The 26,490-nt window shown below is 41.7% G+C and overlaps 1 protein-coding gene across 1 annotated transcript in view; it reads left to right on the forward strand.

Annotated features, from left to right (window-relative positions):
* CABLES1 (Cdk5 and Abl enzyme substrate 1) overlaps positions 1 to 26,490 on the forward strand; it is a 160,002-nt gene that overhangs the window by 127,023 nt on the left and 6,489 nt on the right. The window contains exons 5-8 of the mRNA XM_036743767.1: positions 7,729 to 7,825; positions 9,141 to 9,303; positions 10,249 to 10,352; positions 24,016 to 24,122. Coding sequence (XP_036599662.1) covers positions 7,729 to 7,825; positions 9,141 to 9,303; positions 10,249 to 10,352; positions 24,016 to 24,122 — 471 coding nt within the window. The remainder of the gene's footprint in view (positions 1 to 7,728; positions 7,826 to 9,140; positions 9,304 to 10,248; positions 10,353 to 24,015; positions 24,123 to 26,490) is intronic.

Raw genomic sequence — 26,490 nt, forward strand, 5'->3', positions numbered from 1 at the left:
AAAATCATAATAAAGTAAAATTATAAATTATAAATTTATATAGTATAATATAAAATATAAATCATCATACATTATACTATTATATTGATATTAATTATATAAATATTAATTGTAAATTATTTCTATTTAATTTATTATAAATTAGTTAATAAATTAATTATAAATATTAATATATTATTATATCATCCATCATATTATTATCTAGGTATAATATGTTATCTAATATGTTATGATTTTCTATAGTAAAATTTATGTAATATATAAACCAAATATAAATACATAAAATTATATAAATAAAATTATGAATAATAAAATAACAAACAAAATGATTTTATCTTAAATGAGGAAACTAAATTTCAGAAAAGTTACATGACTTGATAAGGTCACATAGATAGTAATTGTCTGAGGTAGGATTTGAAAGTTTTTCTGACTCTAAATCCAGTGCTCTACCCCCTGTACCAAGCTATCTCCACATAAGACAATAGAATAGATCTGTGATTTCACTGTCATAGGGAACTCTGTGGTGAGGAAACTCTCTCCACCAATGCAGATCACAACTTATAGGCACTTATAGTGCCTTGAGCACTGAGAGGTTGAGTGTCTTTACCAAGGTCATATAGCTAGTGTGTGGGACTTGAACCCGAGTCTTTCTAGCTCCCAGGCAAGATCTCTGTCTATTAGACTATGCTGTCTCTCTCTAATGATGATGGTAATAGCTGATATGTATATTGTGCTTGAAAGTTTGTGAAGTAGTTTATGCACATTGTGTCATTTAAGCCTTACAACCAACCTTTGAGGTACATATCAGAAGTACGTTTTCCATTTTACAGATGAGGAAACTGAGACCTAAGCAAGATTAAATGATTGGTATTTGATTTTAAATGACATGGCATTTGCATTTAACTCCTTCACAGAGTCATAGTGAAGAAGGTAATTTATACAGCCTTATTAAAGGACTAAAGCAGTGTGAGATTCAGCTCATGATTCAGTCATGAGAGCAGAAATAGCTAAATAAAGAATAAATGGGAAATACCAGCTTCACTAAGTTATCTATAGTATAAAATATGGAAGGACTTGATTCTTGCAAACAGACAACACACTGTTTTTCTCCATCACCTTTACATGTATCAGGAAACACCAGTAGGGCATTTGAAAAACCAGTTAGAACTCAGAATCTTTCATCTTTCATCAAGTGAGTTTTGCTCCTTTGGCCACAAGCCATGGGAGTTCCCTGCATGGCGTTCTTTCTTTGTGCTTGATTTCACTGGATTTTATATAAAAGGAAAACATTGAGGATAGTTTTTGGTTATTGCCAATTTCATTTTTTTTGTGGGGGAAGAAGGGAGAAAGGAAAATGAGAAAAGAGCTCCAGTTTAGGCTTTGTTAGTGATTATATATCTATTTTGAGTGGTGAGGTGACCAGAAGGCTACATGTACAAGGCTGTTCTAGAGGAGACCACCAAGTTAGCTGGAAATTAAAGACAGATGAGAACAAGTGAGTTGGAAAATGCCCATACTCCTTTCTCACAGTTGACATAAAATACCCCAAATATGAGACAACATTGACCTAGGCTAGTGACACATTTCACTCCTGCTTATTTGGTGTAATGGATAGAGAGCCAGCCTTGAAACCAAAGGACTTGGGTTCAAATCCTACCTCTGAAACATACAAGGTATGTGCTGGCCTACATAGGTAGGCAGTGTTTCTCACCAGGGATGTTCCTTAATGTATCAGTAAGGCAAGATTCATGACCCCAACGATGACCATGAATATGCCCGTACAGTTCAGAATTGCAAAGTATAAGAGATTCTCTAGTTAGAAGGCAGAGGAAGTATAACAATTATTTAAACACCAGAGAATCAAACCCCAAGACCAATAACTCCAACTAAACGCAGCAACAGTTGTACTCCGAAGCCAGTAAGTCCACCTTAATGTAACAAGGAAATTATAACACAGTATTACAGCAAACAACCAAGTCATCCTGTAACCTTCCCCGCCCCCCCCCCACCCCAGCCTTCCTGTAAACACTCACTAATCGCAACTGTCTACTTGCCTGTGTCCTCTCCCCTCTTCAGTTCCTGGTCTCCGCATCTCTCTGGTCTCCACTCTCCATTCTGCACTCCCTCTGCAGCTCTGTTGTCTCAGGGTTCTTTCTTCTCCTTGGGATGAATTCTGACCTTAATGGCTACCTTCTGGGTATATGTACTCTTCTTAGCGCTCAAGGGCTTCATGCCCAATCAGCAAAAGGGTGTAGGCCTGGGGCGTAGCACTTAGTAAGTAAAGGATGTAGGCCTGCCTCCAATCAAGCCTCCCTTAACTAGCCCCACCTGAGGCCTATTGAATGGTGGGGGTTGGGGGGGGGGTGAAGATCTTTAATCACTAATTGCCATTACACTTATACAAGTGAAATAGGTCCAGTTCTTTTCTCCTTCCCCAACCCTTCATTCCGTATTCTCTTATTCTCCCAGCCCCCTTGAATATATGTCCTATGCTCATATTCCCTCCGTAACCAAAGCCATATATACCTTACATGGAGAAGCCGGAAATATAATTTCAAAGATGAGAAAAGAAATTAGGGGTTGGAGTTTTAATGGGGGGAAGGGGGAAGGTATTTGGAAATAAATATTTTGAATTTTATATGGAACAGCCGCACATCTGTAGAAACATGCTTTGAAATGATATATATTACCAAATCTATTACTAGTTAAGAAACGGTTTCTTCATTCGCTTTATTAATTCCACTATTTTTCATCCATCATGGGTGTTTTTTGTGTCTTTACCATCTTCTCGAGTTCTTTTGCATTGCTAATGTGTGACTGGATTCCTCCATCCATTCCCCTCTGGTGTATTACCTGTGATATCAGGGGAAAGTGAGAAAGGTCCCCAGATCACTACCGTTGCACTCTCCCTGTCTTCACATAATCATCTCTTTTCCCCTCATTGAATTCTGTGACCTCCTTTTCATTTTACAAACAAGACACTACATCTCTCAACAACAGAAATTTTCTCTGTTTCTCCTGTCAAAAGTGTCTTCCTCAATTCCGTCTACTAGCTTCCTTTAAGTCCCAAAGAAAATCTCCTCTTTTATAGGAAGCCTTTCCCAGCCCTTCTTAATTCTGGCATCTTCCCTCTGCTAATTATTTCCTATTTATCCTGTTTATAGTTTGTTTATACATGTTTTTTTTACTTATTTCCCCCATTAAATCGTAAGTCCCCTGAGGGCAGAGACTTTCTTTTGCCTCTTTTTGTATCTCTGGCACTTAACACGATGCCTGGCACCTGGTGGACCCTCATGTGTTTATTGACTAACTGTTCTGTTCAGCACGCATTGATTAAGCAACAAACTAATCAGAAGAATTTTCTTCCAGTTCTACTTTCCCCAAGAAGCAAGAGCCTGTGAGCAAGGAAACAGCTTTCTAAAAGGCAGAGTTAAGAAGCCCTCCCCACCCCTAGATGTAAGGCAGTTATAATATCAATCTCTAGCACCTTAAAATTCATGGAGACATTGAAAGGCAAAGAATTCTCAGATGTTCCCCCCGGGTGGACTTGTAGGAGGCAGTGGAGTTTTCTTGAACATTAGTTGGGCCAGGGTCATACATGGCCAGTATGTGTCAAGTCTTTCTGCTACAAGGCTAATAACTCTATCCACTGGGCCATAGTTTCTCACATTTAACTAATATATTGAAATAAGTACATTGAATTTTTTTTAAATGCTATGTATCAACCATCTTGTTTTGTTAATATAGATGCCTCTAGAGGACAGAACTTTCTATTAACAGTTGTGAATAGCGACTATCACAGGAGGGCATGTGGGTGTTAAATCAGTCCAGAAAGAGGCCCTGCATTTTTGTTTGGGTTACAGTCACTAGTTTATGGCACTCCCTAACTGCCAATGAATAGATTTATGATCTATTGATACTCATTTCCTCTTAAGAGCATATGACATTAAGGAGATAGATCTCTGTATGGTAAAAAGATTTTGAGCCACAGCTAATGTACTGTTTGTTTCATGCAGTATTTGATACAAAGAAATGCCAGTATTACGTATTCAGATGACTTAGGGAGTCTCCTCGGCTCCTCCAGCCAGGGCCTCAGAGTTCGTTTCCGTAGCTTGGATGAGTTGCCGCAAGTCCATCAAGCATCTATTAAATACTTTTTATGTGCCAGATTGTGTAAGAGATACAAAGAAATTCCCTCTCCAAAAAAATCATCCAGTCTTCAGCTTTGCAGGTTTAGAAATTCAGCTTACCAAGGGCTGATCAGATTCTGGGGGACCAGTTAAACAAGACAATAATTTCTTGTGAATTTTGTTGTTGTTCCGTCATTTTCAGTCATGTCCAAGTCTTTATGACCCCATTTGGGATTTTCTTGGCCAATACTGGAATGATTTGCCATTTCCTTTTCCAGTTTATCTTTCGAGTCAAACAACTTTAAATGACTTGCCCAGGTCACACAGGCATTGGAACTCAGGTCTTCCTGACTTCGGGCCACTGCGCCACCTAACACACATTTATATAGCACTTACCTTCAAGGTGGGCATTTTCTGCATTTTATAGATGAGGAAACCGAAGCTCAGAGAAGGTAAGATTTGTGTAGAGTTGCACAGCTATGAAGTATAAGGACCGAGATTCAACCCCAGGTCTCTAGAACGCCATTTTGCCGCTTGCCCAAAGACACAGGGATAAGCGGGTAGAGCCATGATTGGAACCTCTGTTCTGGCTCTGCTACTTTCTTACCTGCATCACTTTGGGCAGATCAGTTCTTAGGCAAGCTCGCCCCTCTGGGCCTCAGTTTCCTCATTTGTGAAATGAAGGAGCAAGACAAGATGAGTTCCAAGTTCCCTTTCAGCTCTAAATCCCCTGATGATTTTTTTTAAATCAACTGCTAAGAACGGAAGTTCATCTTTTCATGTACAGTCATTTTTTAAATTCTTGTTTATGTATTTGAATGTTTTTATTAATAATTACTAAGTTTTTGGACAGACCCTCCATTCAACTAATTTTACATTATACCACCAATTTCCTCTGTTGGAGATGAAAGAGAAAAACAGAATAATTGAAAGAGTTGTTGTGTTTGTCCTTTGTTTTTGAAGAGGACCATGACACCAGGGAAATGATGACATGACTTGCAGTTGACTTTGATTTGAGTGAGGGAGGGCTGTGCAAGATCACTAGCCTCACTTTCTCCTCCAAAGCCACCTGGGGCCAGTGGCCTGACATTCACCAGGACGACTGGAGGTGGCCCAGGATGCAAGGGGAGACCCTGGCCCTTTCAGGCTAAGGCCTTTTCAGGTTCTCACTTTGAGTGAGGCAAGGCCCATTCAGTGAATAGGCCTCTTAATTGAAAGAGTTAGGTTCCAGTGGAGATAAGAGGGGACGAAGTTAGGAAGCCAGACTTAGACAGAAGCAGCGATATATTTTTTAAAAAAAAATTCAGACATTAGCAAGCACCAACTAAGTGAATGCTTCCATGTAGAAGAGGATTGTAGAAGAAACTGTGAATCTCTATTTTGTACAGTTTGCTTTTCTTTTTTAAGCATATAATAACTTTTTCGAGTATATAATAAGTTAACTCTTAAAGTTAACCTGCTTGTCTGTGATTCCTTCTGGCTTTTCTCCAGTTCCTCTTAAAAACATATAGCAACAACAAAAAAACCCTGCTTCAGTGACCCTCTTTTCTTTGTTTTTTTTTTTCTTTCAGCAATTCTCTCCCTAGCTCTCTTCTCCCCTCTCCAACTAACTGTCCTTCTCATTTGGGAGTGAAAAAGCCTTTGTAACAAATATACATAATTAAGCAAAATAAATTCCCACATTGGTCATGTTCAGATTCCTCCTTCTGTACTTTCGTCAGTCCGTGTATTAACAGTATCTATGTTCTATTGTATTTTATTGTATTTATTTTGTTAAATATCTCCCAAATGCATTTTAATCTGATTCAGGCTATACTGGGCTGAGTGTTTTGACACCTCTATCTTAAAATCTTATAGCTTTAGGGGCAGCTAGATGATGTAGTGAATAGAGCACTGGCCCTGGAGTCAGGAGGACCTGAATTTGCATCCTGCCTCAGACACTTGACGCTTGCTAGCAGTGTGACCTTGGGCAAGTCACTTAACCCCGATTGCCTTGCCTTCCACTCTCCAAAAAAAAAGCCTCACTGCTTTAGATCTGTAAGGAACCTTAGCACCCACTGGTCCAGTCCCCTCATTTTAAAGATTAGGAAACTGTAACCCACAGTAGTCAAATAATTTACCCAAGGTTATGTAGGTAGTGACAGGCAGAATTTGAACCTGAGTCCTTTGACTCCAGAGCCAGTATTCTTTCTGTTGTATCTTTTCCAATCTCTCTCCCTCTTCCCCCCCCATTTCCCTCTGTCTGTCCTCTCCTCTCTCTTTCTCTCTATCCTTTTTTTAATCTTTCCTTCTCTCTTGTTCCCCCTTTTCCTCTTTTTCCTCTTTTCCCTATCTCTCCTTCTTCCCTCCCCCATCAGTCTTCTTCCTCCTTAACCTCTCCTCTCTCCCCACAATTCATCTGACCTGGTATCCTATCTTCTACCAACATGATACATGACCTTCTTATATCATACAAGCCTCCCTGTGCTTCTCGATGAGAAAAACACCAACTTGGGTTATTTTTCGATGACAAATATTTTTGAGTTAATGTTTTTTGATGTAGAAACCTTTAGCCAATCATTTAAATAACCCTTTGTAAAAAGAGCCATAGAAAGCCAGCCCCAGGTGACAAATACAGACATGAAATTGTTCTGTACAGCATCTGAACAAAATAGTCGTAATGTCTATATTAGGGCACTCATTTCAGAAATAGGTCTAGTAAGATGTTTCAGGACAGGAATGATTTTTTTCTTCCAGGCTAATAGCAGTAAAAAGGATAGTAAGTGGTTCATCTCCAAAATGGATGGATTGAACAAAATGGCCATCAAGGTTCCTTCCAGTTCTGTATCTATAATCCTATGTCTGGTGTCAAAGAACAGAAGGAAAACTCAGCATCCCTTGCTTTAGAGAGGGTGGGTTGACTGGGTCCCAGAGATACTTTTTTTGCATTGGCAGATTTTTTATTCCTTATTATTTGCTCAGTTTGTTCCAGAGGTCAGCTAATAAGCATTTATTAAGCACCTACTGTGTGTCACATGCTAAACTCTGGAGAAAACAAAGAAAGGCCAAATACAGTCCTTAGAGTGCGCGGTCTAAGGAAACCTTATTGAAGGGACACTTAGATTCTCAGTATGACTTCCTCCTATAGGCTTTTTGGTCCACTTGGTTTTCTTTTATTTTGGAATGGCTAAAATGTGCACATACTGAACCCTTATGTGGGCAGCTAGGTGGTGCAGTGGATAGAGTGCCAGGCCTGGAGTCAGGAAGACTCATCTTCCTGAGTTCAAATCTAACCTCAGATACTTCCTAGCTGGGTGACCCTGGGCAAGTCATTTAACCCTATTTGCCTCAGTTTCCTCATCTGGAAAACGAGCTGGAGAAGAAATTGGCAAACCACTATAGTATCTTTGCCAAGAAAACCCCAAATGGGGTCATGAAGAGTCAGACATGACTGAACGACAACAACAAACTGAACCCAGAAAGCCTTGTGTTGCAAGAGGGAGAAAAAAAATGACTATTCTCCAGGGTGCACTTCATTGACTTTGGTGTGGTGTAACAAGCAGCATGGCGGCTATTTTGGGGGTGGACCAAAGCATTTTCTTTGGCTTTTCCTCTCCAGGGATATGAAATTGGACGGAGGACGACAGTCTGCCGGAGCTGTGAGCCTGAAAGAGATCATTGGCCTGGAAGGTGTAGAGCTGGGAGCAGACGGCAAGGTGAGAAAGCTTGGCTTCAAATGATGAGTTAACACAGGCTCATCCTGAAACTAATAGAGCCAACGAGGACACTGGCCCGTCAGGATGGGGTCTGGGATGCCTAGATAGGGCAAGTGGCTCAGGGAGGGAAAGGGAGAGAGGAGGGACAGATTTCTGAGATTTCCATCCCAGGATCTCCCAGCTCCACCTCAAACCAGCAGTTTTACAGTACACTAATAATTTCATAGCAGTATGGTTTGAGTTCCCAGAGTAAATTATTTCTCTTCCCCGCTGCTGTTTACAACAGTCTTCAACACATCCCAGGAGCTCCCCTCCCCCTTAACATGCCACACTTGAGAATGTAGTGATTAGTGGTATGAAGACATTCATTAAGTGTTAATGCAAGCAAGTGGCATTCCAGCTGCCTTCTTAATGTCAGCTCAGGAAATGTGATACTCAGGCTGTTTTTTGGCATCCTAAACCATGTCCCCGAGAGGCTTAGCAGTACCTCTGACTTCGCGTGGTAACAAGCACCAAGTTGAAGGGCAGCCGAATTCTTCCATCACCGCTGAATCGGAGTGTGTCAATTGGAACTGCCAGATGGAAAACTAGAAGGGGGGAAGAAAGAGAGAGAGAGAGAGAGAGACTTTGGAACATATTTAATTCTCCTGTGCTGGATCCTGTCCAGTAGCTATAAATTCTTACAATCTGAGGTTGATACAGGTGTTTCTTCAGGGGAGAGCATTTTACCAGGGAAGGGTAACTTCCAGGTGTGCCCATGACAAGGAATTGGAAGCCTGGGAAATGGACTCTCCAGGTAGCTGGTCAAAAACATTCTTGATATCCCATCACATTTAATAGAGAACTCATGTTGTATGTACAGGACTTTCCCTGCCTGGTTCCTTTAGAAAGAAATACACTTAATTACTTAAATTCATGAATGCTGAATTTCCATGTTTGGAAGGACAAGATGGAAGGGTGATATCAAGTAACATAAATAGAGGCATCATGGCACAGGTGATGAAGTGACTTGAATTCAAATCCTACCCCTGATACTTGCTAGCTGTATGGAGAAATCACTCAACTTGTATGTGCCTAAGGCAACTTCCTGCCACTTAACCAATAAGTCATAGGTGGGTTGAGATCTGTGTTCATGGAAGGCATTCCCACATCAGGAGTTCCCTGTGCTGAAGACACCTCAGCTCCTTCAAATGTTGGAGTTATGTATTAAGCAACATGTGGCAAACACCACTTTAAGGTGGTTTAGCTTTAAAAAAAAATCTGCTGTCTCCTTCTTGGGAGTCATTTTTTGCCTGCTCTGTCTTCGTCTCTTTAGACTGTTTCTTACACCCAGTTTCTGTTACCCACCAATGCCTTTGGAGCTCGGAGAAACACCATAGATTCCACTTCTTCCTTCTCCTCCCAGTTTCGCAACGCCAGCCACCGTAGCCTTTCCATAGGAAGGGCAAGCAGCAGTACCCAAGGGAGCATCGACACAGGTAACTCTGGAGCTCTGGCCGTTGCCCTCAGCTGGTAACTTTCAGCCCTTTTGGCAGTGCGACTTCCCCTCGAGTCACTAGAACAGAATAAAGCACAAACAGGGTCAAGTGTGAGCAGCTCCTCCTTTGGGTCGTCCCCAGTGTGGGAACTGGATTGATTTCCTGAAGGAAATCTTGATTACTTTTAGCTTAGTCAGTACGAGCCATTGTGGGGAAATTGATTTATGAGGCTAGAAAAGAGATACGACTTCCATCCTTGCCCATGGAAGGATTTCAAGAATTATCAAAATCCTCCCCTTACGTCCAGATCTGAAGCACAGTTCCATGATTTCTTTTGACTATGGTCACGGGCAGCTACCCCCTTAGGATGAAAGGGGTTATTTTGATGTTAATAAGAAGTACATTGATAGGACCACCTTCTATGGGCCAATAGTCAATCCATAGGAACCACAGGGAATTGTGGGTTCTCAGATTAGATAACAGGTTGATTCGTTGAATATTCAAGTACATAAAGTGAACTTTGTCTGCTTGGCAGGTTCATGACACCTGGGGGGATTTACATACAACTTTCATAAATTAAGGGATGCGATAATCTCCTATCAGAGATGACAATAGGATATTTTTAAATGGAGAAATAATAGACTGTCATGCACGGGTCTATCAGAATGTGAAATAGGAGGCACAAAGAGTACAGCACTGGCCCTGGAGTCAGGAGGGCCTGAGTTCAAATGTGGCCTCAGACACTTGACACGTACTGGCTGTGTGACCTTGGGCAAGTCACTTAACCCCAAATGCCCTGCCAAAAAAAAAAAAAGAAAGGAAAAAAAAGAATATGAAATAGGTGAACCCAGCATTTGGTCAGGTTTTACTCTGAGCTCCCAGTTAGCTTTCTATCAGGGCCATTAATGACTCCTCTGTGTATATGTTTGTGTGTATGATCCTTAGGTAGTGACCTGGGAGATTTCATTGATTATGACCCAAATCTTCTGGACGATCCCCAGTGGCCTTGTGGCAAGCACAAGCGAGTTTTAATTTTTCCTTCATACATGGTGAGTAACATCTGTTGGAGTGCCAAATTAGGTCATTTCTGTGACTCTGTGATTCTCAATCTTTGATAATATTGGGCTTGCTAGAACTTATTGCTGAGGCTGGGCAGAAGGGGTCAGTGATGGAACCAGCACCTGCCTGCCCAGATCCCCAGGGAATTCTACAGAGATTAGTACCTCTGTACCATACAGCTTTATGATAGATTAAGAAAGCAGTACCAGCAGAGATGGTGGAAGCTTCGAGCTTGAGCCCCGTGAATTTCATCTCAAACCCTGGCTTAAACTCAAGGAGAAAATCTAAGGGGAGAATTCAGTTCAGTTCAGCACAGCTTATGTTAAGCACCCGCTATAGACTGAGCATTGAACTGTTTGCTGGGGATATAGACAGAAATGGAAACCAGTTCCTGACCTCCAGGAGTTTACATTTTGCTTGGGGAGGGGGGAGGAGATACAATATGAAAACAGATAAAAATGTCAGGAGGTCGAACATTCACGTGGTGGAGGAGGGGAGTGAAGAGGAATCAGGAAAGACTTCTTATAAAAAATGGTGCCCATGCTAAGCTTTGAAGGACACTAAGAAAATAAAGAGAAGTTGTTCTCCCTTTATCCTTTGGACAAGATGCTTGTATACTTACGGGGACTGAGCTGAATTTTCAGTGTTTTGACAGCAATCTTACTGTATTGGTCCATATTTTTGCCCCAGATCTATCTCAGGGGGGCCTATAGTCATTATTTTCTGTAGTATGTAATTATAGAAATTTTTCCTTCCAAAAAAGATCTCACTTTTAGGGGTGGACTATACTCTGCCCATGATAGGTCTGTTTCAGGTTTTTAATTTATTCCAGGACTCTGTGTTCACTAATAGGTCAGAACCTAATCAGAACTTCATAGTTCCAAGAAAAAGAAATGTCTCTTGAGCAAATGAAAGCAACCATAACAGGAGTGAAGTAAAAAAACACCTTTTCATTGATGTTTGCATTCCTTGGGCAACCAACCACCCAACGTTTTACACCCTTTGCCCTTGTGTGTAGCTTCATTTCTGCTTGGGGGTTATACTGTTTTTTCTCACCCTTTGTGAGACTGTATAGGACTGCGTGAAGCTAATGAGGTCTATCATTTATTAGTCCAGTCTCAGGTATGGCCTTGAGGGGTTCCTCATTCCTCAGGCAGAGTTGACCTGGATGTAGTAGCACTAGCCAAGAGACTGTCTCTCTCAGTTGATCCTGAGGATGAGGAGAGGGCTAGGGTAAGAGGAGAAACACAAGTAGCCTTTCTCCCTCTTTACAGGGCAGTGAACTGTTCACAACTCTGCACGGGGTTGACAAAGCAGGCAGTCCTCCCAAAATTAGGGAATTAGGACCGGTTATAGGTACCTGAGCCTTAACTCTGAATGATAGAACCCACAAGTCAGGAGACCCCTTAAAACTTGGACCTTGAAGCAATCACTCCAGTTTGCATGGTCCGAGTGATTGGAAATCTTGGAAAGATCCAGTCGTTCTAATTCCGTTTGGTCATTTAGGTGTGCTACAGCCTCTCGAGCCCACCATCTCTCTCAGCCATCTCTAGTCCTATTTTGTAGATCCATGCCTTAGTAACTGCCAGCACCAAACCGATGTAAAGCTAGACAGAGCAAACCAGCTTGCTTAGCACCCCTCCAGGACCAGCCCACCCCAGCTCTGCCTTGGGGAATGGCCTGACTCACATCTAACTTTTTGAGTCAGCTCCCAAACATGGTAGCCACTCTCACATTCCCCGCTAGAACTCAGAACCCAAGGCCGAGAGCTGGCATAGTTACCTAGCATATGGACAGGTGGGATGATCTCATCGGTGAGAGTGTGAAACGTGGGGCAGCCAACGCTCCCACTTTGAGCTGTTTTGTTGTTGGTACTTCCTGGGGATGTCCACATGACCACAAACAAATCAGATGAGCCAAATAATTTGCTTAGTTAAGTCTGCCACATATTTACCAAGTTGATTCCAACTACCTGACTCCACCATATCGAATCCTATTCCAGTTAGAGAGAAGCAGGTTTCCACCACACACATCCCTTCCTTTTTTTTTTGTTTTTTTTTTTGGTCCAGAACTGTAATTTCATCAGTGTAGGAAATATTTCTCATGTGGAGATACCTTTGGGCAGCTAGGTGGCAAAGTGGATAGAATGTCAGGCCTAGAGTCAGGAAGACCTGAGTTCAAATCCAACTTCAGACACTAGCTGTGTGACCTTAAGCAAGTCACTTAACCCTGTTTGCCTCAGTTTCTTCATCTGTAAAATGAGCCGGAGAAGGAAATGGCAAACCAGTCCAGTGTCTTTACCAAGAAAACCCCAACTGGGCTCACAAAGAGTCAGATGTGACTGAATAACAACAATAAAGGAAGTTTCTCATCTGGAGTTACCTTTACCAACAGGCAACTCATCTGAAACAGATGGTCAGCAAGTCATGTGGGGCACTGTGCCCAGGGTCATACTGGCAGTATATGTCACAGGCAGAACTTGAACTCAGCTCTCAGATACCAAGCAGCCTCTTTAACCAACTATAGATCCCCAGCTATACTTTAACCAAGTGTTTATTTCCAGTTGTATTTGTTCTTCTACATGGGAAGTTAAAAAAAAAAAGCTCTCTTCCATGCCTCTCCTCTCCCCCTGCCACTGTCATACTTTGGACAAGTTTTAAACTGGAGGCCTGAGAAATAATAAGCCTGTAATTTTCTGAAGACATGTGGCTCCCCCACATTTGGACTTTTGTTGGAAATGTTTTACTTGGACTCATGTGAATGGCCCCTACCCAGACATCCCGTGAATGAGCAAAAGGGAGATTTTTGAATGGACAGAATCGCTGGGGTGGCTTCCAGCGGCCCTGTGCTTTGGGCCCCCAAAGTCCCAGGAGTCTGACCATGAAAATGAAGGATTCAGGCACCCAAGCCCCCGTTCTCTCAGGAAGGGTGTGCAGCATTAATTACCGTGTTTCTCAAATGCCCCAGGGGGAGAGGACTGAGTGCAAACCTAGTATCTGTCCTGGACATTCTGTTCTTTGTGCACGGCTCCAGTTCATAATTAAAGTTTCATTAACAAATCAGCATACATCATTAGAGCCTGCCAGCTGCAAATCCTTAGACTTTTTTTTCCTCTTTATGGGTGTGGAAAGCAATTAAGAGGAGAAAGTGAGCAAGAGAGGTGAGATAATGCAAACAGACTTAAAACTCATTCATTCACAAAGATTTCTGGGTCCTTTACATTTCTGGGCAGAAATCCCAGTTGTGTTGTTTTGACATCAGGGACAGGACAGCCTAATTTAATTTAAAGTGTCTGTAGGGATCACTGATTTTAGAGTGATGGGTTTTTTGGTTTTGTTTTTTTTTTAACCTGGAATCTCAAAGAATCCTACAGGTCTCCTACATAATATATTGCCTGTAGGCTTACTTACCTAATCCCAGACTCTAAGTGTCTTCCTCTCCCCTTATTCCACCCCCAACACTCACACACACAAAGTGGTGTGAGAATAGACCTTAACTCAGGAGAATACAATAGAAGTGAATTTTTTTTAATGAGATACACATAGCTTTAGCTGTATGAAGTATATGGCTCATTAAAGAGAGATCTACAACCAGATTTCCCTGTCATGGGAGGCAAGAGAACTTCCCTCTCCAGACAGCTTTTAAAAGAAGACTGATGACTTAGGCATTTCACCTAAATGGTAAATTTAGGTGGCTAATCTGAATGATTTCTTGAGGGCCTCTCGCTTTTTATTCTGTACCAAAATGATTGTTACAATTTTTATGAATTGTGTTTTCTGTCATTTAAAAAAAATCATTCTTCTATAAAAGGAATGCAGTAATTTAAAAATTAATTTTAAAAGACCTCATAACATCTGCAATCTTTCTCTGCATATTTGCCACAGATATTTTTGAAACTCATTTTATAATACATATAACATTATGACTTTCTAAATGACATTCCAACCATAGCTTGTGGCATAAATATTTTAACCAGCATGCATTTTAAGTGTGTGCAGATGTTATGAATGTAAGGCGTCTCCCTTGACTCCACAATCATTCCAGGAAATTAAGTGAATGGAGACACTACCCCAGATCTGTAGGCGCGGATGGTTCGAGACATGGTCTTTCTGTGACTGATAAATCAGAGTCAACTACCCCATGTGCAAAACTGCCCCACTAATCAGAGATGGCATTACTAAGTGGCAAAGCTGATTCTGTTCCTTGGGCTCAAAATTATTTCAGGGATGGAAGACTGCCTATGTACTGTCTCGGGGAAAAGGAGATGAGAGGAGAGGGGCTAGTCTGTATGCATAATAAATCCAAGATTATGTAGTTAGTTTCTGTTGCCCAGAAATGGAAAACTGGTACAGTTAAGAGAAAATAGATGAGTCATCCTTTCATTTTGTCTACTGATTCACCAACCTTTTAGGGAAATTGATTAAATGCTTAGAACAACTGAACTGTCCATCTGTTCACCGCTAACTAGATTTAGTAAAGGGCCACTGCTCTCCTTAATTATCCTAGCTAGCATGGAGCATCTGCTTTCTCAGCGCCTATGGGAGCCTGCCATTTAGATGGAAATCAGACAGTGGCAAGTGAAGCAAAGCGATTTTAGCTTTTCGTTGAATTTTAAACTAGAAGAGTTCACCCCCTCTTTTTATTCATGAGGAAACCGAGGCTCTGATAAATTAAGTGATTTGTCCAAGATTGATTGGGCAGCTGAGTGACGAGTTGGGTAGATGGCTGGGCCTGGAGTCAGGAAGACCCGAGTTCAAATGTGGCCTCAGACTCTTACTAGCTGTGTGACCCTGAGTAAGTCACTTCACCCTGTTTGCCTCAGTTTTCTCATCTGTAGAATGAGCCGGAGAAGGAAATGGCAGACCCCTCCAGTATCTGCCAAGAAACCCCCAAATAGGGTCAGGAAGAGTCAGACATGACTGAAACGACTGAACAGCAGCTGCACACACAACTAGTAGTCCAAGTCTTCTGACTCCTGGTCCACAGTCCGTTAACACTTGGAATCTTTGGAATATCCAGCAGGGTAGTCTGGCCCCAATTATGAGGACGATGATGTTTAATGATAATAACCAGGGGTGTGCAGGTAAATGTTTAACAAACAGGTTTGGGGGAGGGTGGGGAATTACATACAACATACTTTTTAAGTTTAATCTGTGTTATTAATATTTTCTCCAAAACTTCATTCTGGACAATCAACATGTGAATAAATCAGGCCCCGATTTGTAGCATTTGCCAATTTTGGAGGTGTAAATGCTTACCATCAAAATTTAACAACTGGGTCTTATGTGCTGAGCGGTCTCAAGTACACTGCTAATAACAGCTCACGTTCCTATGGAATTTCGGCTATCCCGCCTTGGAACTCTGTGCTGGCTTTCTGTCTGTTGTCCCGTGCTGCCTCTCATCCCTGTTTGACTAAGACTCACAGGGTAAAGGGACTAGATAACTTGTAAAGAGTGGAACTATTACTCAGTCTGAGACCTAATGAATCCAGAGCTGGTGGCAAGATAACCAAACATTTGTTATTGTCGTTGAGTCATGTCCAATTCTCCATTTGGGGTTTTCTTGGCAAAGATACTGGAGTGGTTTGCCATTTCCTTTTCCAGCTCATTTTACAGATGAGGCAAACAGGGTTATTAAGTGACTTGCCCAGGGTCACACAGCTAGTAAGTGTCCAAGGCTGGATTTGACGCAGGTCTTCCTGACTCCAGGCCCGGTATTCTACGTACTGCACCACCCAGCTGCCCCTAACCAAACAGCTTCAGCAATTCAGAGAGGGTGATTTTTGAGAAGGGTCTTTTTACTGAGACACTTACTGGAGCATCCCTATGTGTCTTCATTATTCTTCATGCCAGTGTTATGGTGTCATAGCTGGAGCTTTGACCTACCAAATGCTGGGATTTACTGACTCGCCAACTACCCATTCAGAACACCTACTAGACATGGAAGGGTAGGTCGCTCTTGGCAACCTTCTATTCTGTTTCTACCCCTCCTGTCCAGGGCTCATCTATAACCACACATACCACCAAAACACATACATAGACACACACCCCACACACACACACACACACACACACACACACACACACACACCCCATTACATCTGTTGGTATGGGGTGTGATAGTTTTCTTGTCCTTCAGGTTCATAGAGTCGTAGATTTAAAAGCTAGAAGGGGCTTCAGCGGTCATCAGTGGAGTTGAAGGCCCTGAGCCCAGTTGGTTAAGTATCTTGCCCAGCATGACACAGCTAGTAAATCTCAAATGCAAGATGTGAATGTGGGTCTTCGTGACGCCAAGTCCAGTCTAACCACCATGCTGCCTCTCAAGTTAAGTAGCAGGGCATGCCTTTGGGATTTAGGAAGGAGGAGGCGGTTTTGCAGAGTCGTGTTGCACAGTATAACTTTAGTGGGGGATAGTTTCTTTGGGTATGATTAAGGATTTTGTTTGGTTTTGTTTGTTTGGTTTTTTTCTAAATAAATCCTTGGTGCTTTAGTGTCTTGTGATAGGTGTGGTATAATCTCCCAGCTAAATAAACAAGTTGTGGTAACAAAAATTGTATCTTTTATCCAAGAAGGTTGATATAAACGCCACACACACACACACACACACACACAGAGGAATATGCATACTTATACACGCACAGATAACAAGAAGGTTCTCCTTTTTTTAAATATGTATATCTATTCATTTTATGTTTTGTAAGGTCTCCTCCTCCCAACTGACCTTCCTCCTCTCTCCCTTAATGCAGCTGTGTACACACAGCTTCCTTGCAGTCAGCCAGCTGCTGGAGAGTGCTTTTACATGACCTCTCACCCTTAAGAGCAGAAATGCCATCACTGCAGAAATGCAAGCTTACCTTGGCCAAAACCAGCCCCATTCATCACACCGTCCAGCTGGCCGCTGCTGATGCAGTAAAAAGAGAGAAGCTCTTTCTTCAGGGATTTCTATTCATTTTAGGGTCTGCCTGTCAGAAGGGCTTTATATACAGCTGAAAACTGGTTATTCAGGAGGTCAAAAAGCAAACTTCCTTAATTAACTATCTGACTATGTAAACAGTAGGAGAAAACTAGTAAGATGAAATTGGCCTGATTTTTTCTTTCTCTTCAGACATGTAGCTCTCCCTTGGTTAATCAATCAATCAATAAATCTTTATTAAGCACCTACTATGTGCTAAGTGCTAGGGATACAAAAAGAGGCAAAAGACAATCCCTGCCTTCAAAGAGCTTATAATCTAATGGGGGAGACAAAACAAATATATACAAAGTAAACTACATGTGGGATAAATAGGAAATAACTATCAGGGGAAGCACTAGAATTTTGAGGGATTGAGGAAGATTTCCAGTAAAAATGGGATTTTGGTTGGGACTTAAAGGAAGTTTAGATTTGAAGTTTAGATTTTTGGGGGCTAGCTTTAATCAGAGCTCTTGTGTGAACCCATTTTGCCCTTTTAAACACCCTTCCCAGTGTCCTGTTCCTGGCTTCTGAAAGAGGGTCAGTCATCATGAGCTGCAATTTTAGGAAGTTTCATAGCACTTTAAGATTTGGAAAACTCTTTATGTGTTCTCTCCTTTGATTCTCACAACAATATCCTGAGAATAGTGGCTATCATTTCCCCATCTTACAGAAGAGGAAACAGAGAAGTTAAGTTACTGGCCCACAGTCATACAACGAGTAAGTCTCTGAGACCAAACTTTACCAGACATGACTGCACCTTCTGGGGATGCAGATGTAGGAAAGGACCAGTTCATCCCCTCCTACTATGGATCGCTATGTGCTGGGACCTGCTTTCTCCCTGGATCACTGACTCCTGTTAAATACAGAAGGGCTTGCTCTCTCTTGCAGCCACAAGAGACCAACAACAGCCAGGCCTCTTCAGCACTGGGGCAGGTTGCTGATGTTTGCCAGCTTAAAGCAAGTTAAAATGCAGTGCTTTCTGTGCTTAGGTGGGATACTAGGATTTCTGGTGGAAATAAACTGCTGAGTCCTACCCTTGATCCTTGAGAGTAAGCAGAGGCTTGAGGCTTACATAGAACCCACTAGCACCCTATTAGAGAAATTAAGGATCCTACTACGGCAGAAAGAAATCAAATTATTGGGGACAGTCCAATGTGTAAAGATAAACAAATGGAAAATTAAAGTGATAACTAGTCTTACAACAATAGACTTGTTTTGGGATCTTCGGTGTATACCGTGTATTTGGGGGTGCAGACAATTTAATTGTTCAGTAAGCATTTATTAAGCATCTCTTATGTGCTAGACTCTGTGCTAGACACTGGGGAATCAGAAGATGGAGTCTCTGTAACTGGAAATTTCAAGAACTGTAGGAATACTTTTTTAAGAAGAGGATAAAGAAAGCTTTCTAAGTATTGACATTTATTTAAAATCGAATAAATATTTATTAAGTGCATACTGTGTGTGAGATATTGGGAAAGATACCTTCTGTGGAAGAGGTAGAATTTGAGCTAGGATTTTAAAACTGGATTTACCTTCTGTGGAAGAGGTAGAATTTGAGCTAGGATTTTAAAACTGGATAGAATGTTAACAGGTAGAGATTTGGGAGGAAAAGACCTTCTAGGAATAAGGAACAGTGTGAGCCAAGCTCTGGAGGTGGGAAACCTAGAATATGTTTTTCGGGTAGGAACTGTAATACAGTTTGGCTCATAGTGGAACACTTGAACTGGAGCAATAAAGGAGTATTAGCTGTGGCTAGCACCGTGGGCGAGGATTTATTTTAAATAATAAGGACAGGTCAAATGCATTTTAAGGATCTCCAAGGGACCATCCATATTTTGTTGTGCCACAATAGATCCTGAATCCCCAGGCTTATAATTTACATATCTTCTTATAATTTAAATATCTGGGGGAAGGAGAGGGTCACGTAGTTGAATTTTTCAAACAGATGTACAACCAAAACAAAGAAGGACCTTATCACATTTAATGTTTTTAGTGGAAAGCAACCTGAATTGAAGTCAGTTCTACTACGTTATTACTATATGACCTTAGGCAAGTCACCTTCTCCCTCTGTGCCTCAGTCTCTTTACCTATAAAATGAGGGTACTGAAAAATGATCCCTGTAGTGCTGAATCATCTGATCCTGTGAATTCCTATTTATTTCCTTTCCTCACACTCCATGTAATAAGATCTAGGATATATAGTTGGGTTTTTGTTATCCTTTGAATGACTTTCATTTTTGCCAAGTTTTGCAGTCAGAGAAATCAGAATCCATGCATGCCCACCTCAGAGTGAGAAGGAAGCCTGTAGTGTGAGTGTTGCAACAATTCGGCTAGCAGCTGCTGTGAGGATGTAAGACCCGCCAACAACCAGCACACAGAAAGCTGCCAGCACAGGGTCTTTTGATCTGCTTTACTAAGGAAAGGAACATTAAGGGGTTAACAATCTCCATTTAATCAAACATACAAATATCATTCACTTAGTTCAGGGGAAAAATCCAGCACCCTGAACTTCAGAGCAAATACAAACAAATTACAAACATCGACAGACAGACCTTGTCTGATTCAAATCTCAAGGCATAGTTACCAGGGTTTAACAAAGTCCAAACATCAGGGTTTACAAGCTGGGGGGCTCTTAGCTACAGCTGCCCAGAGTCTCCACATCAGCATACTGCCAAGAGTGACAGCCCCCAGCAAATAGCTCTGTTCTCTCTTTTTATACACTCTTTAGCCATCATCAAACCTCATCTGAGCAACCAGAACTCAGGCTCCTACTATTGGCTCTAGTCTTAGCAACTCCCCTTAGGACCCTGAGGGCTCCCTGCCCACATAGGCTTAGCACCTAGTAGATAGGGGTTTGGACCTGGGGTTTAGCACCCAGTAAGACTCAATCAAAGATACCCAACTTAGTTGATAATACAGTGAGGCAGGACCAGGGCTACCACCGCTCTACCCCTCCAAGGTACACAACCAACACCTGGGTCCTTCTGTGCATCGCATCCTGAAAATCACCAGCTGGACTGCACTGCTGCCATTCGCTGGATCCATCTCATTGCTGAGATTCATCTGTAAAACACTATGTAATAGCCCTGGAAATTGTCCCAGGGCAGGGATGTGAACTTGGGCTCCTTCTAGCTGATGGTGTGTGTGTGTGTGTGTGTGTGTGTGTGCGTGCGCGCACGCGCGCCCCCTAGGGAGGGTTCCACAATTGTACCTAAGTCCCAGAGACTTCCACAGCCAGTCCCCAGTAAACACTACTGGCCCTGTGCTCAGCTGAAGCACAAGTGGAAGGATACTGGCCCTTGTCCATAACTGTGCCTTCTCAGGGGCCCTCAGAAACCACTTAGGCTGCCATTTTATCTGTCTGTCTTGTCTGTCTATCAATCTATCTATCCTATCTTATCTGTTGCTATAATCTATCGGTCCTATCTATATCTATCATCTCTTTATCATCTATCTCTAACATTTAGGGCCCCTCTCCACCCCATGGCTCATCATAAAAGAGCAGTACTAGGTTGGTTCTTCTTTGCTAATTGCTGCCCTCTAAGATTATGGCACTTAGGAATGGGCGGTGGTTTGAAATAGGGGAGACCATTTTAGGGAGAATGATTTTGTTAGCTAATAGAAGTTTCCCCAGGATCGTCTCTCACCGTATCTCCGAGTATTTCTGCTTTGGTCATCTTTTTCAGGGGCAGGGGGCATGTAGTTACTGTTTGCCAACTGATCTTGGTTAAATGCGGGATAGGGACTTGTTGCCTTTGAGTTCTTCTTAATGTTTGATTAGAAAGTAGAGGGGCATTCCTTACCCTTTACCAACTGCTGGGCTTAATAGGCCCAGAAGAAGGGGGTGTAATTGCCTTTGGGCTTTCCTCACTAAATTTGATCCCCTCTCATTTAGCTGACTAACCCTTCTTACCTTTTATTTTCGTAACTCCAGCCCCTTTCACCAAGTCTGTAGAATAATTGTATTACCACACTTCTGCTGACTGTGGTATCATTTAAGAAAGGCAGGCACAGGGTAGTGGATAGAGCTGGCTTGGGAATCGGGAAAGCCTGGGTTCAAGTGTGACCCTGGGCAAGTCAATTATTATCCCTCCGTGCTAAGACTGGGAACTGATGGTGGTCTGCAGTGTCATGGGAGGTTCTTCACTGGGAGTTCCCTTTGCCAGTGAAACCATTGGTGCAATGTGTCTGTCTCTCTAGCTTATTCTGTCTTAACTATATCTATTATCTAACCTATCTATATTTATCATCTATCTCTAACATTTATCTTCTGTCATCTATCTATATCCATCCATCCATGTATGTATATAATATATGTACAGTCATATACGATATAGTTACATGTGTATATGTGTATGTATACGTAAACATATATATTAATATTAGGGCAGCAAAGGAGCTTAGTGGATGGAGCACTGGGGCCTGGAGTCAGGAAGACCTGAATTCAAATTCAACCTCAGATATCTGTCATCTATCTATATCCATCCATCCATGTATGTATATAATATATGTACAGTCATATACGATATAGTTACATATGTATGTGTATATGTGTATGTATACGTAAACATATATATTAATATTAGGGCAGCAAAGGAGCTTAGTGGATGGAGCACTGGGGCCTGGAGTCAGGAAGACCTGAATTCAAATTCAACCTCAGATACTTACCAGAATCCTGGACAAGTCACTTAACCCTGTTTGCCTCAATTTCCTCATCTGTAAAGTGAGCTGGAGAAGGAAATGGCAAATCACTCCAGGATCTCTGCCAAGAAAACCCTAAGTGGTGTCAAAAAGAGTCAGACATGACCGAAAAACAACTGAACAACAAATACCTACATATATATATATATATATATATATGGTTCATATGGTATTATCCCCCTTGTACACATGAAGAAATCTGTTTGCCCTGCCTCTAAAGGACCAATTAGTTAATGACCAAGCCAAGACTAGTACCCAGGCCATTAGATTTAGAACTGACAGAAATCTTAGTGATCGTCCAGTTCCATCCCTTCATTTTACAAGGGAGGAAACTGAGACCTAGAGAGGTCACTTAGACTGACCTGGGATCACAAGGCTAGAAAGCACCTATGACAGGATTTGAACCCAGAGCTAACTGACTCCTCATCCACTGTTCATTGCTTGTCCCCTCTTAGTAGATAGATCATATCAGCTAGTTGTTAGCAGTCTAGACTTTTCTGTTCCTCTAACAGCTGATGGCACAGTGAATAGAGTCCTGGACATGGAGTCAAGAAGATCTGAGTTCAAATCCAGCCTCTGACACTTTCTCACTGTGTGACCTTGGATTAATCACTTACCTTCTATTTGCCTCAGTTGTGTCTGACCCTCCATGACCCTGTTTTGGAGTTTTCTTGACAGAGATACTAGAGAGGTTTGCCGTTTCCTTCTCCAGCTCATTTTACAGATGAAGAACTGAGACATCTCCATGCCACCTGTTCACGTGGACTATTTGTGCCCAACCTGTGGTAGAGCGTTCCAAGCTCCTGTTGATCCGATCAGCCACAATCGCACACACTGTACCTCAACTCCAATATAACAATGTCATTTTGGTCCTCTTCAAGAATGAAAGACAACAACCAGCCAACTATTTGCCTCAGTTTCCTCGACTATAAAAAGAGAATAATACTTACCTGAGATAATATTTGTAAAAGCCCTTAGCACAATGCCTAGTACACAGTAGGTACTATATAAATCCTTTTTTCCCTTACTTTCCCCTCCCCAAAGAATTCTTTGCTTATGTAACTGCCTATTTTTGTCCAGTGCTAAAAGACAGAAGAGAAAAGAAAAGATGAGCTTAGCTGGGAAGGATATATGGAGCTAGCATGTATCCCCTACCTAGGAACTGGAGCGTCGTTATTTGTTCCTGGCCACAGGATTTTCAGACCTGACTTCTGTGGGGATGTCCTTGGCCCCCAAGAAGGGTACTCTGCATTCACTTAACTACTCAAGAATAGGATTCTTTCATTTAGAAAACAGAAGACTTAGCTTCACAGTGAATCCGTAGCAAGACGGCCTTGTGGCTTTCAGCCAAGCTGAGCCATCGCTCTACCAGGAACAACTTGTGGGTAGCGAGGCAGATTTGGGCCTTGTTTTACTTCCGGTTTCCTAAATGAAAATCTCATATCCTGTCTAACACAGAACCTATTTGTCAAAGATAAAATAAAGCACTTTTTAGGAGGCAGGAGGAAAGAAACCACCCTGAGTGCCCATTGCATTCTGCCCCAAAGGGAAGTATACACTTTTTAAGCACAGAATTTACCTTAGAATGACTCAGATCTTATTTAGAAATCATTTGGCTTTGATCTTCTAAGGGCAAAGATCTGTGCACTGGTAGCTTATGTGGACATTGTTCTCCTTTGTCTCAGGCCCCTGGAGGGGCAGAGTTTTTGGTGTATTTCATATCTGTTTTTTCTGTTGTTGACAAATTTAGGAAGTTTTAAAATTTGGTTTTCCTAATTGACTAATTTTAAACTAATTTTCCTAATTAAGTTTTAAAATTTGGTTTTCCTAAGTAACACATAGAGTTTGCATAATTATTACATATCTCCCCTGGATGAAAGGTAAGCCAGAGGGCAGGATCCTACTGCCTGACACGTAGTAGGTGTTTAATCATTACTTGTTGATTAAGTGATCACACAAATAGCTGCATTTTGAGTGACCCTTGTTTTCTGCTCTGTTACAGACCACAGTCATTGACTATGTAAAGCCTTCAGATCTTAAGAAAGACATGAATGAGACCTTCAAGGAAAAGTTTCCTCATATCAAATTAACTCTCAGCAAAATACGAAGGTACCCTGCGGACTGACATCCATATGGCGTTTCTGTGATATAGCCCCAGTATACCACCAAAATCAAATCTTTGGTGGGCTGGTAACTTTCCCTATTGTGGAGTTGTGGGAAAATGTCATTTACGTGAATGAGTGGTTCTGTGATAGCTCTGAGCTCAGAGACGTTATGCAAATTAATACCCAGGGAAGAAAAAAAAATAGGTGTTTTGCTTTCATCAATACAGCCTGAGCAATCTAGACACAACAAAATGGAGTTGGCATGTAAAAGATTGGCAATAAATGTTACCATCTAGAAAATTGTTGATAGTTCAGTAAAGGATGGGCAGTGGACAGACCTATTGATTTCCTTGACAGGAGGAATGTCTACTAATTCTGGTCAATGCTTAGAGTCTTAAGCAGGTGCCTAAAGCACAAAGAATAAAATAAGGTGCATGGCCAGTAGGTATCAGGCAGCATAGTCCAGAGGTGAAACTAAGTAGATAAAAAATGGAAGTACGCAGCCACCAAGTCAACCAGAATTTGATCACTTCTATTTGGCCGTGTTTTAGAGCCTAATTTTCATGAGATCATTTTGAGTCCACAGTACAGTCATCAAAATCAGCTGAAGTAGCTGGGCCTAAATCTTAGCAACACCAACATTTTAATTAATTTTGGTTTGGTTTTACCATTTATGGAGTTGCTTGTTCACATGCACACATACATACACAGAGCAAACACATTCCTATTGTTTGTATGCTCATCTGAATTTCTAATGGATCCACATTTTGCTAGAATGTCTTCCTATGTCATGTTGAAATCATGTGCTGGGGTTCTACCCTGATAATTAGTCCAGCACAGGTGTAATTCTGGCACATTTACCTAAACCACAAGGCTAAGTCAAAGCAAACATTCATACCTTCTACCCTGGGCCAAAATACAAAAAGTTCATTTTTAGAATAATAACTTCTCAGCTCTGGCTAATAACCCAGAGAGCCATTGGGCGAAACTTCCACTTAGTGCTAAGGTTTATTTTCTGGCATGGTTTGGCTTCTCTAATGCTTTCTTGTCCCCGTTCACTTTGATCCAGTTGATTCCTTGTTTACAAAGTGTCTGCCCTTGCTGGTTCGAGTTAATTACCTTGGAAGTTTACTCCACTCTCTGACTCATTGTCGCTGTCCTGCCTCCTGCCCCAGTCTATTTTCCTCTTCGTATATGAGGATATGGTAGCATTGGGCTGTTGTCTGGGAAAAGTTTAGAAGTCACATTATCTCCTATTTCTGTATTTTAAGTATGAGGAGGAGACATGTCTATTTTCGCCGTGTCTCTTTAGTTAGTGTTTCCTCCTTTGATGCTTCACACATTGCACAGAGGTGACTGGAGGTTTCTGAAGCCTATACCCATTGGGTCTAAGCTCTGCCAAGTCCTGCCCCACTGGAAGGACTTTAATCTTGTTTTAAGACAAGCCTCGCTGAGTTCAGAGAAGCTCCTCAATAGGTTGGCCACAGACACTCAGGCTATTTACCAATGAGTTGAGACCTGGTATCATACCGCATATCAGTCATATATAGCAGCTAGGTGGCACCGTGGATAGAGCACCAGGCCTGGAATTAGGAAGACTCATCTTCCCGAGTTCAAATCTGGCCTCAGACACTTGCTAGCTGTGTGACCCTGGGCAAGTCACTTAACCCTGTTGGCCTCAGTTTTCTCATCTGTAAAATAAGCTGGAGAAGGAAATGGCAAACCAGTCCAACATCTTTGCCAAGAAAACCCCAAGTGGAGCCACAGAGAGTTGGACACTGAAATGACTGAACAGCAAAAATTGTGCTGCTGGAGGAACTATTCACGCCTATGAAATCTGCAATCTTTGGAGTATGAAAGTATTAAGTACCTTCAGTAATACTCAAAGGAAACTCCCTGCATCTAGATAGCTAACAGCTACATAGGACCTAATGTAGAAGTTCTAGAGAGTGGCCTGAGGTTAAGTGACTTACTTAGAGTTATGCAACCAATAAACATCAGAGGTAGAATTCCAGGCCATTTCTTTTAAGGGAAGAACCCCACCCTTTGTTACTATATCAAGCTGCCTTTCTTAATTTCAGTGATAGAAAAAAGAATGGCCCTATAAATCACACTATTAACAATTTAAATCACACTGATGCTATAATAATAAAGTAATTAATCATAACAGAAATACTACTGACAATAGCTGATGTTCATCTAGTGCTTTAAGGCGGACAGAGCATATAACATGTATCCTCAGGTAGTGGGAAAGAGCCCCAGCTTTGGAATCAGTGGGCCTAGGTTCCAGCCCCACTTCTGACAGCCACTGCTACGTATGTGACTTTCTGGTAACCTCCAGGATCTTGATTTTCTCCCACATAAAAAACAAA

The sequence above is a fragment of the Trichosurus vulpecula genome, chromosome 1 (genome assembly GCF_011100635.1).
Source record: "Trichosurus vulpecula isolate mTriVul1 chromosome 1, mTriVul1.pri, whole genome shotgun sequence".
In the NCBI taxonomy this organism is placed as follows: domain Eukaryota; kingdom Metazoa; phylum Chordata; class Mammalia; order Diprotodontia; family Phalangeridae; genus Trichosurus; species Trichosurus vulpecula.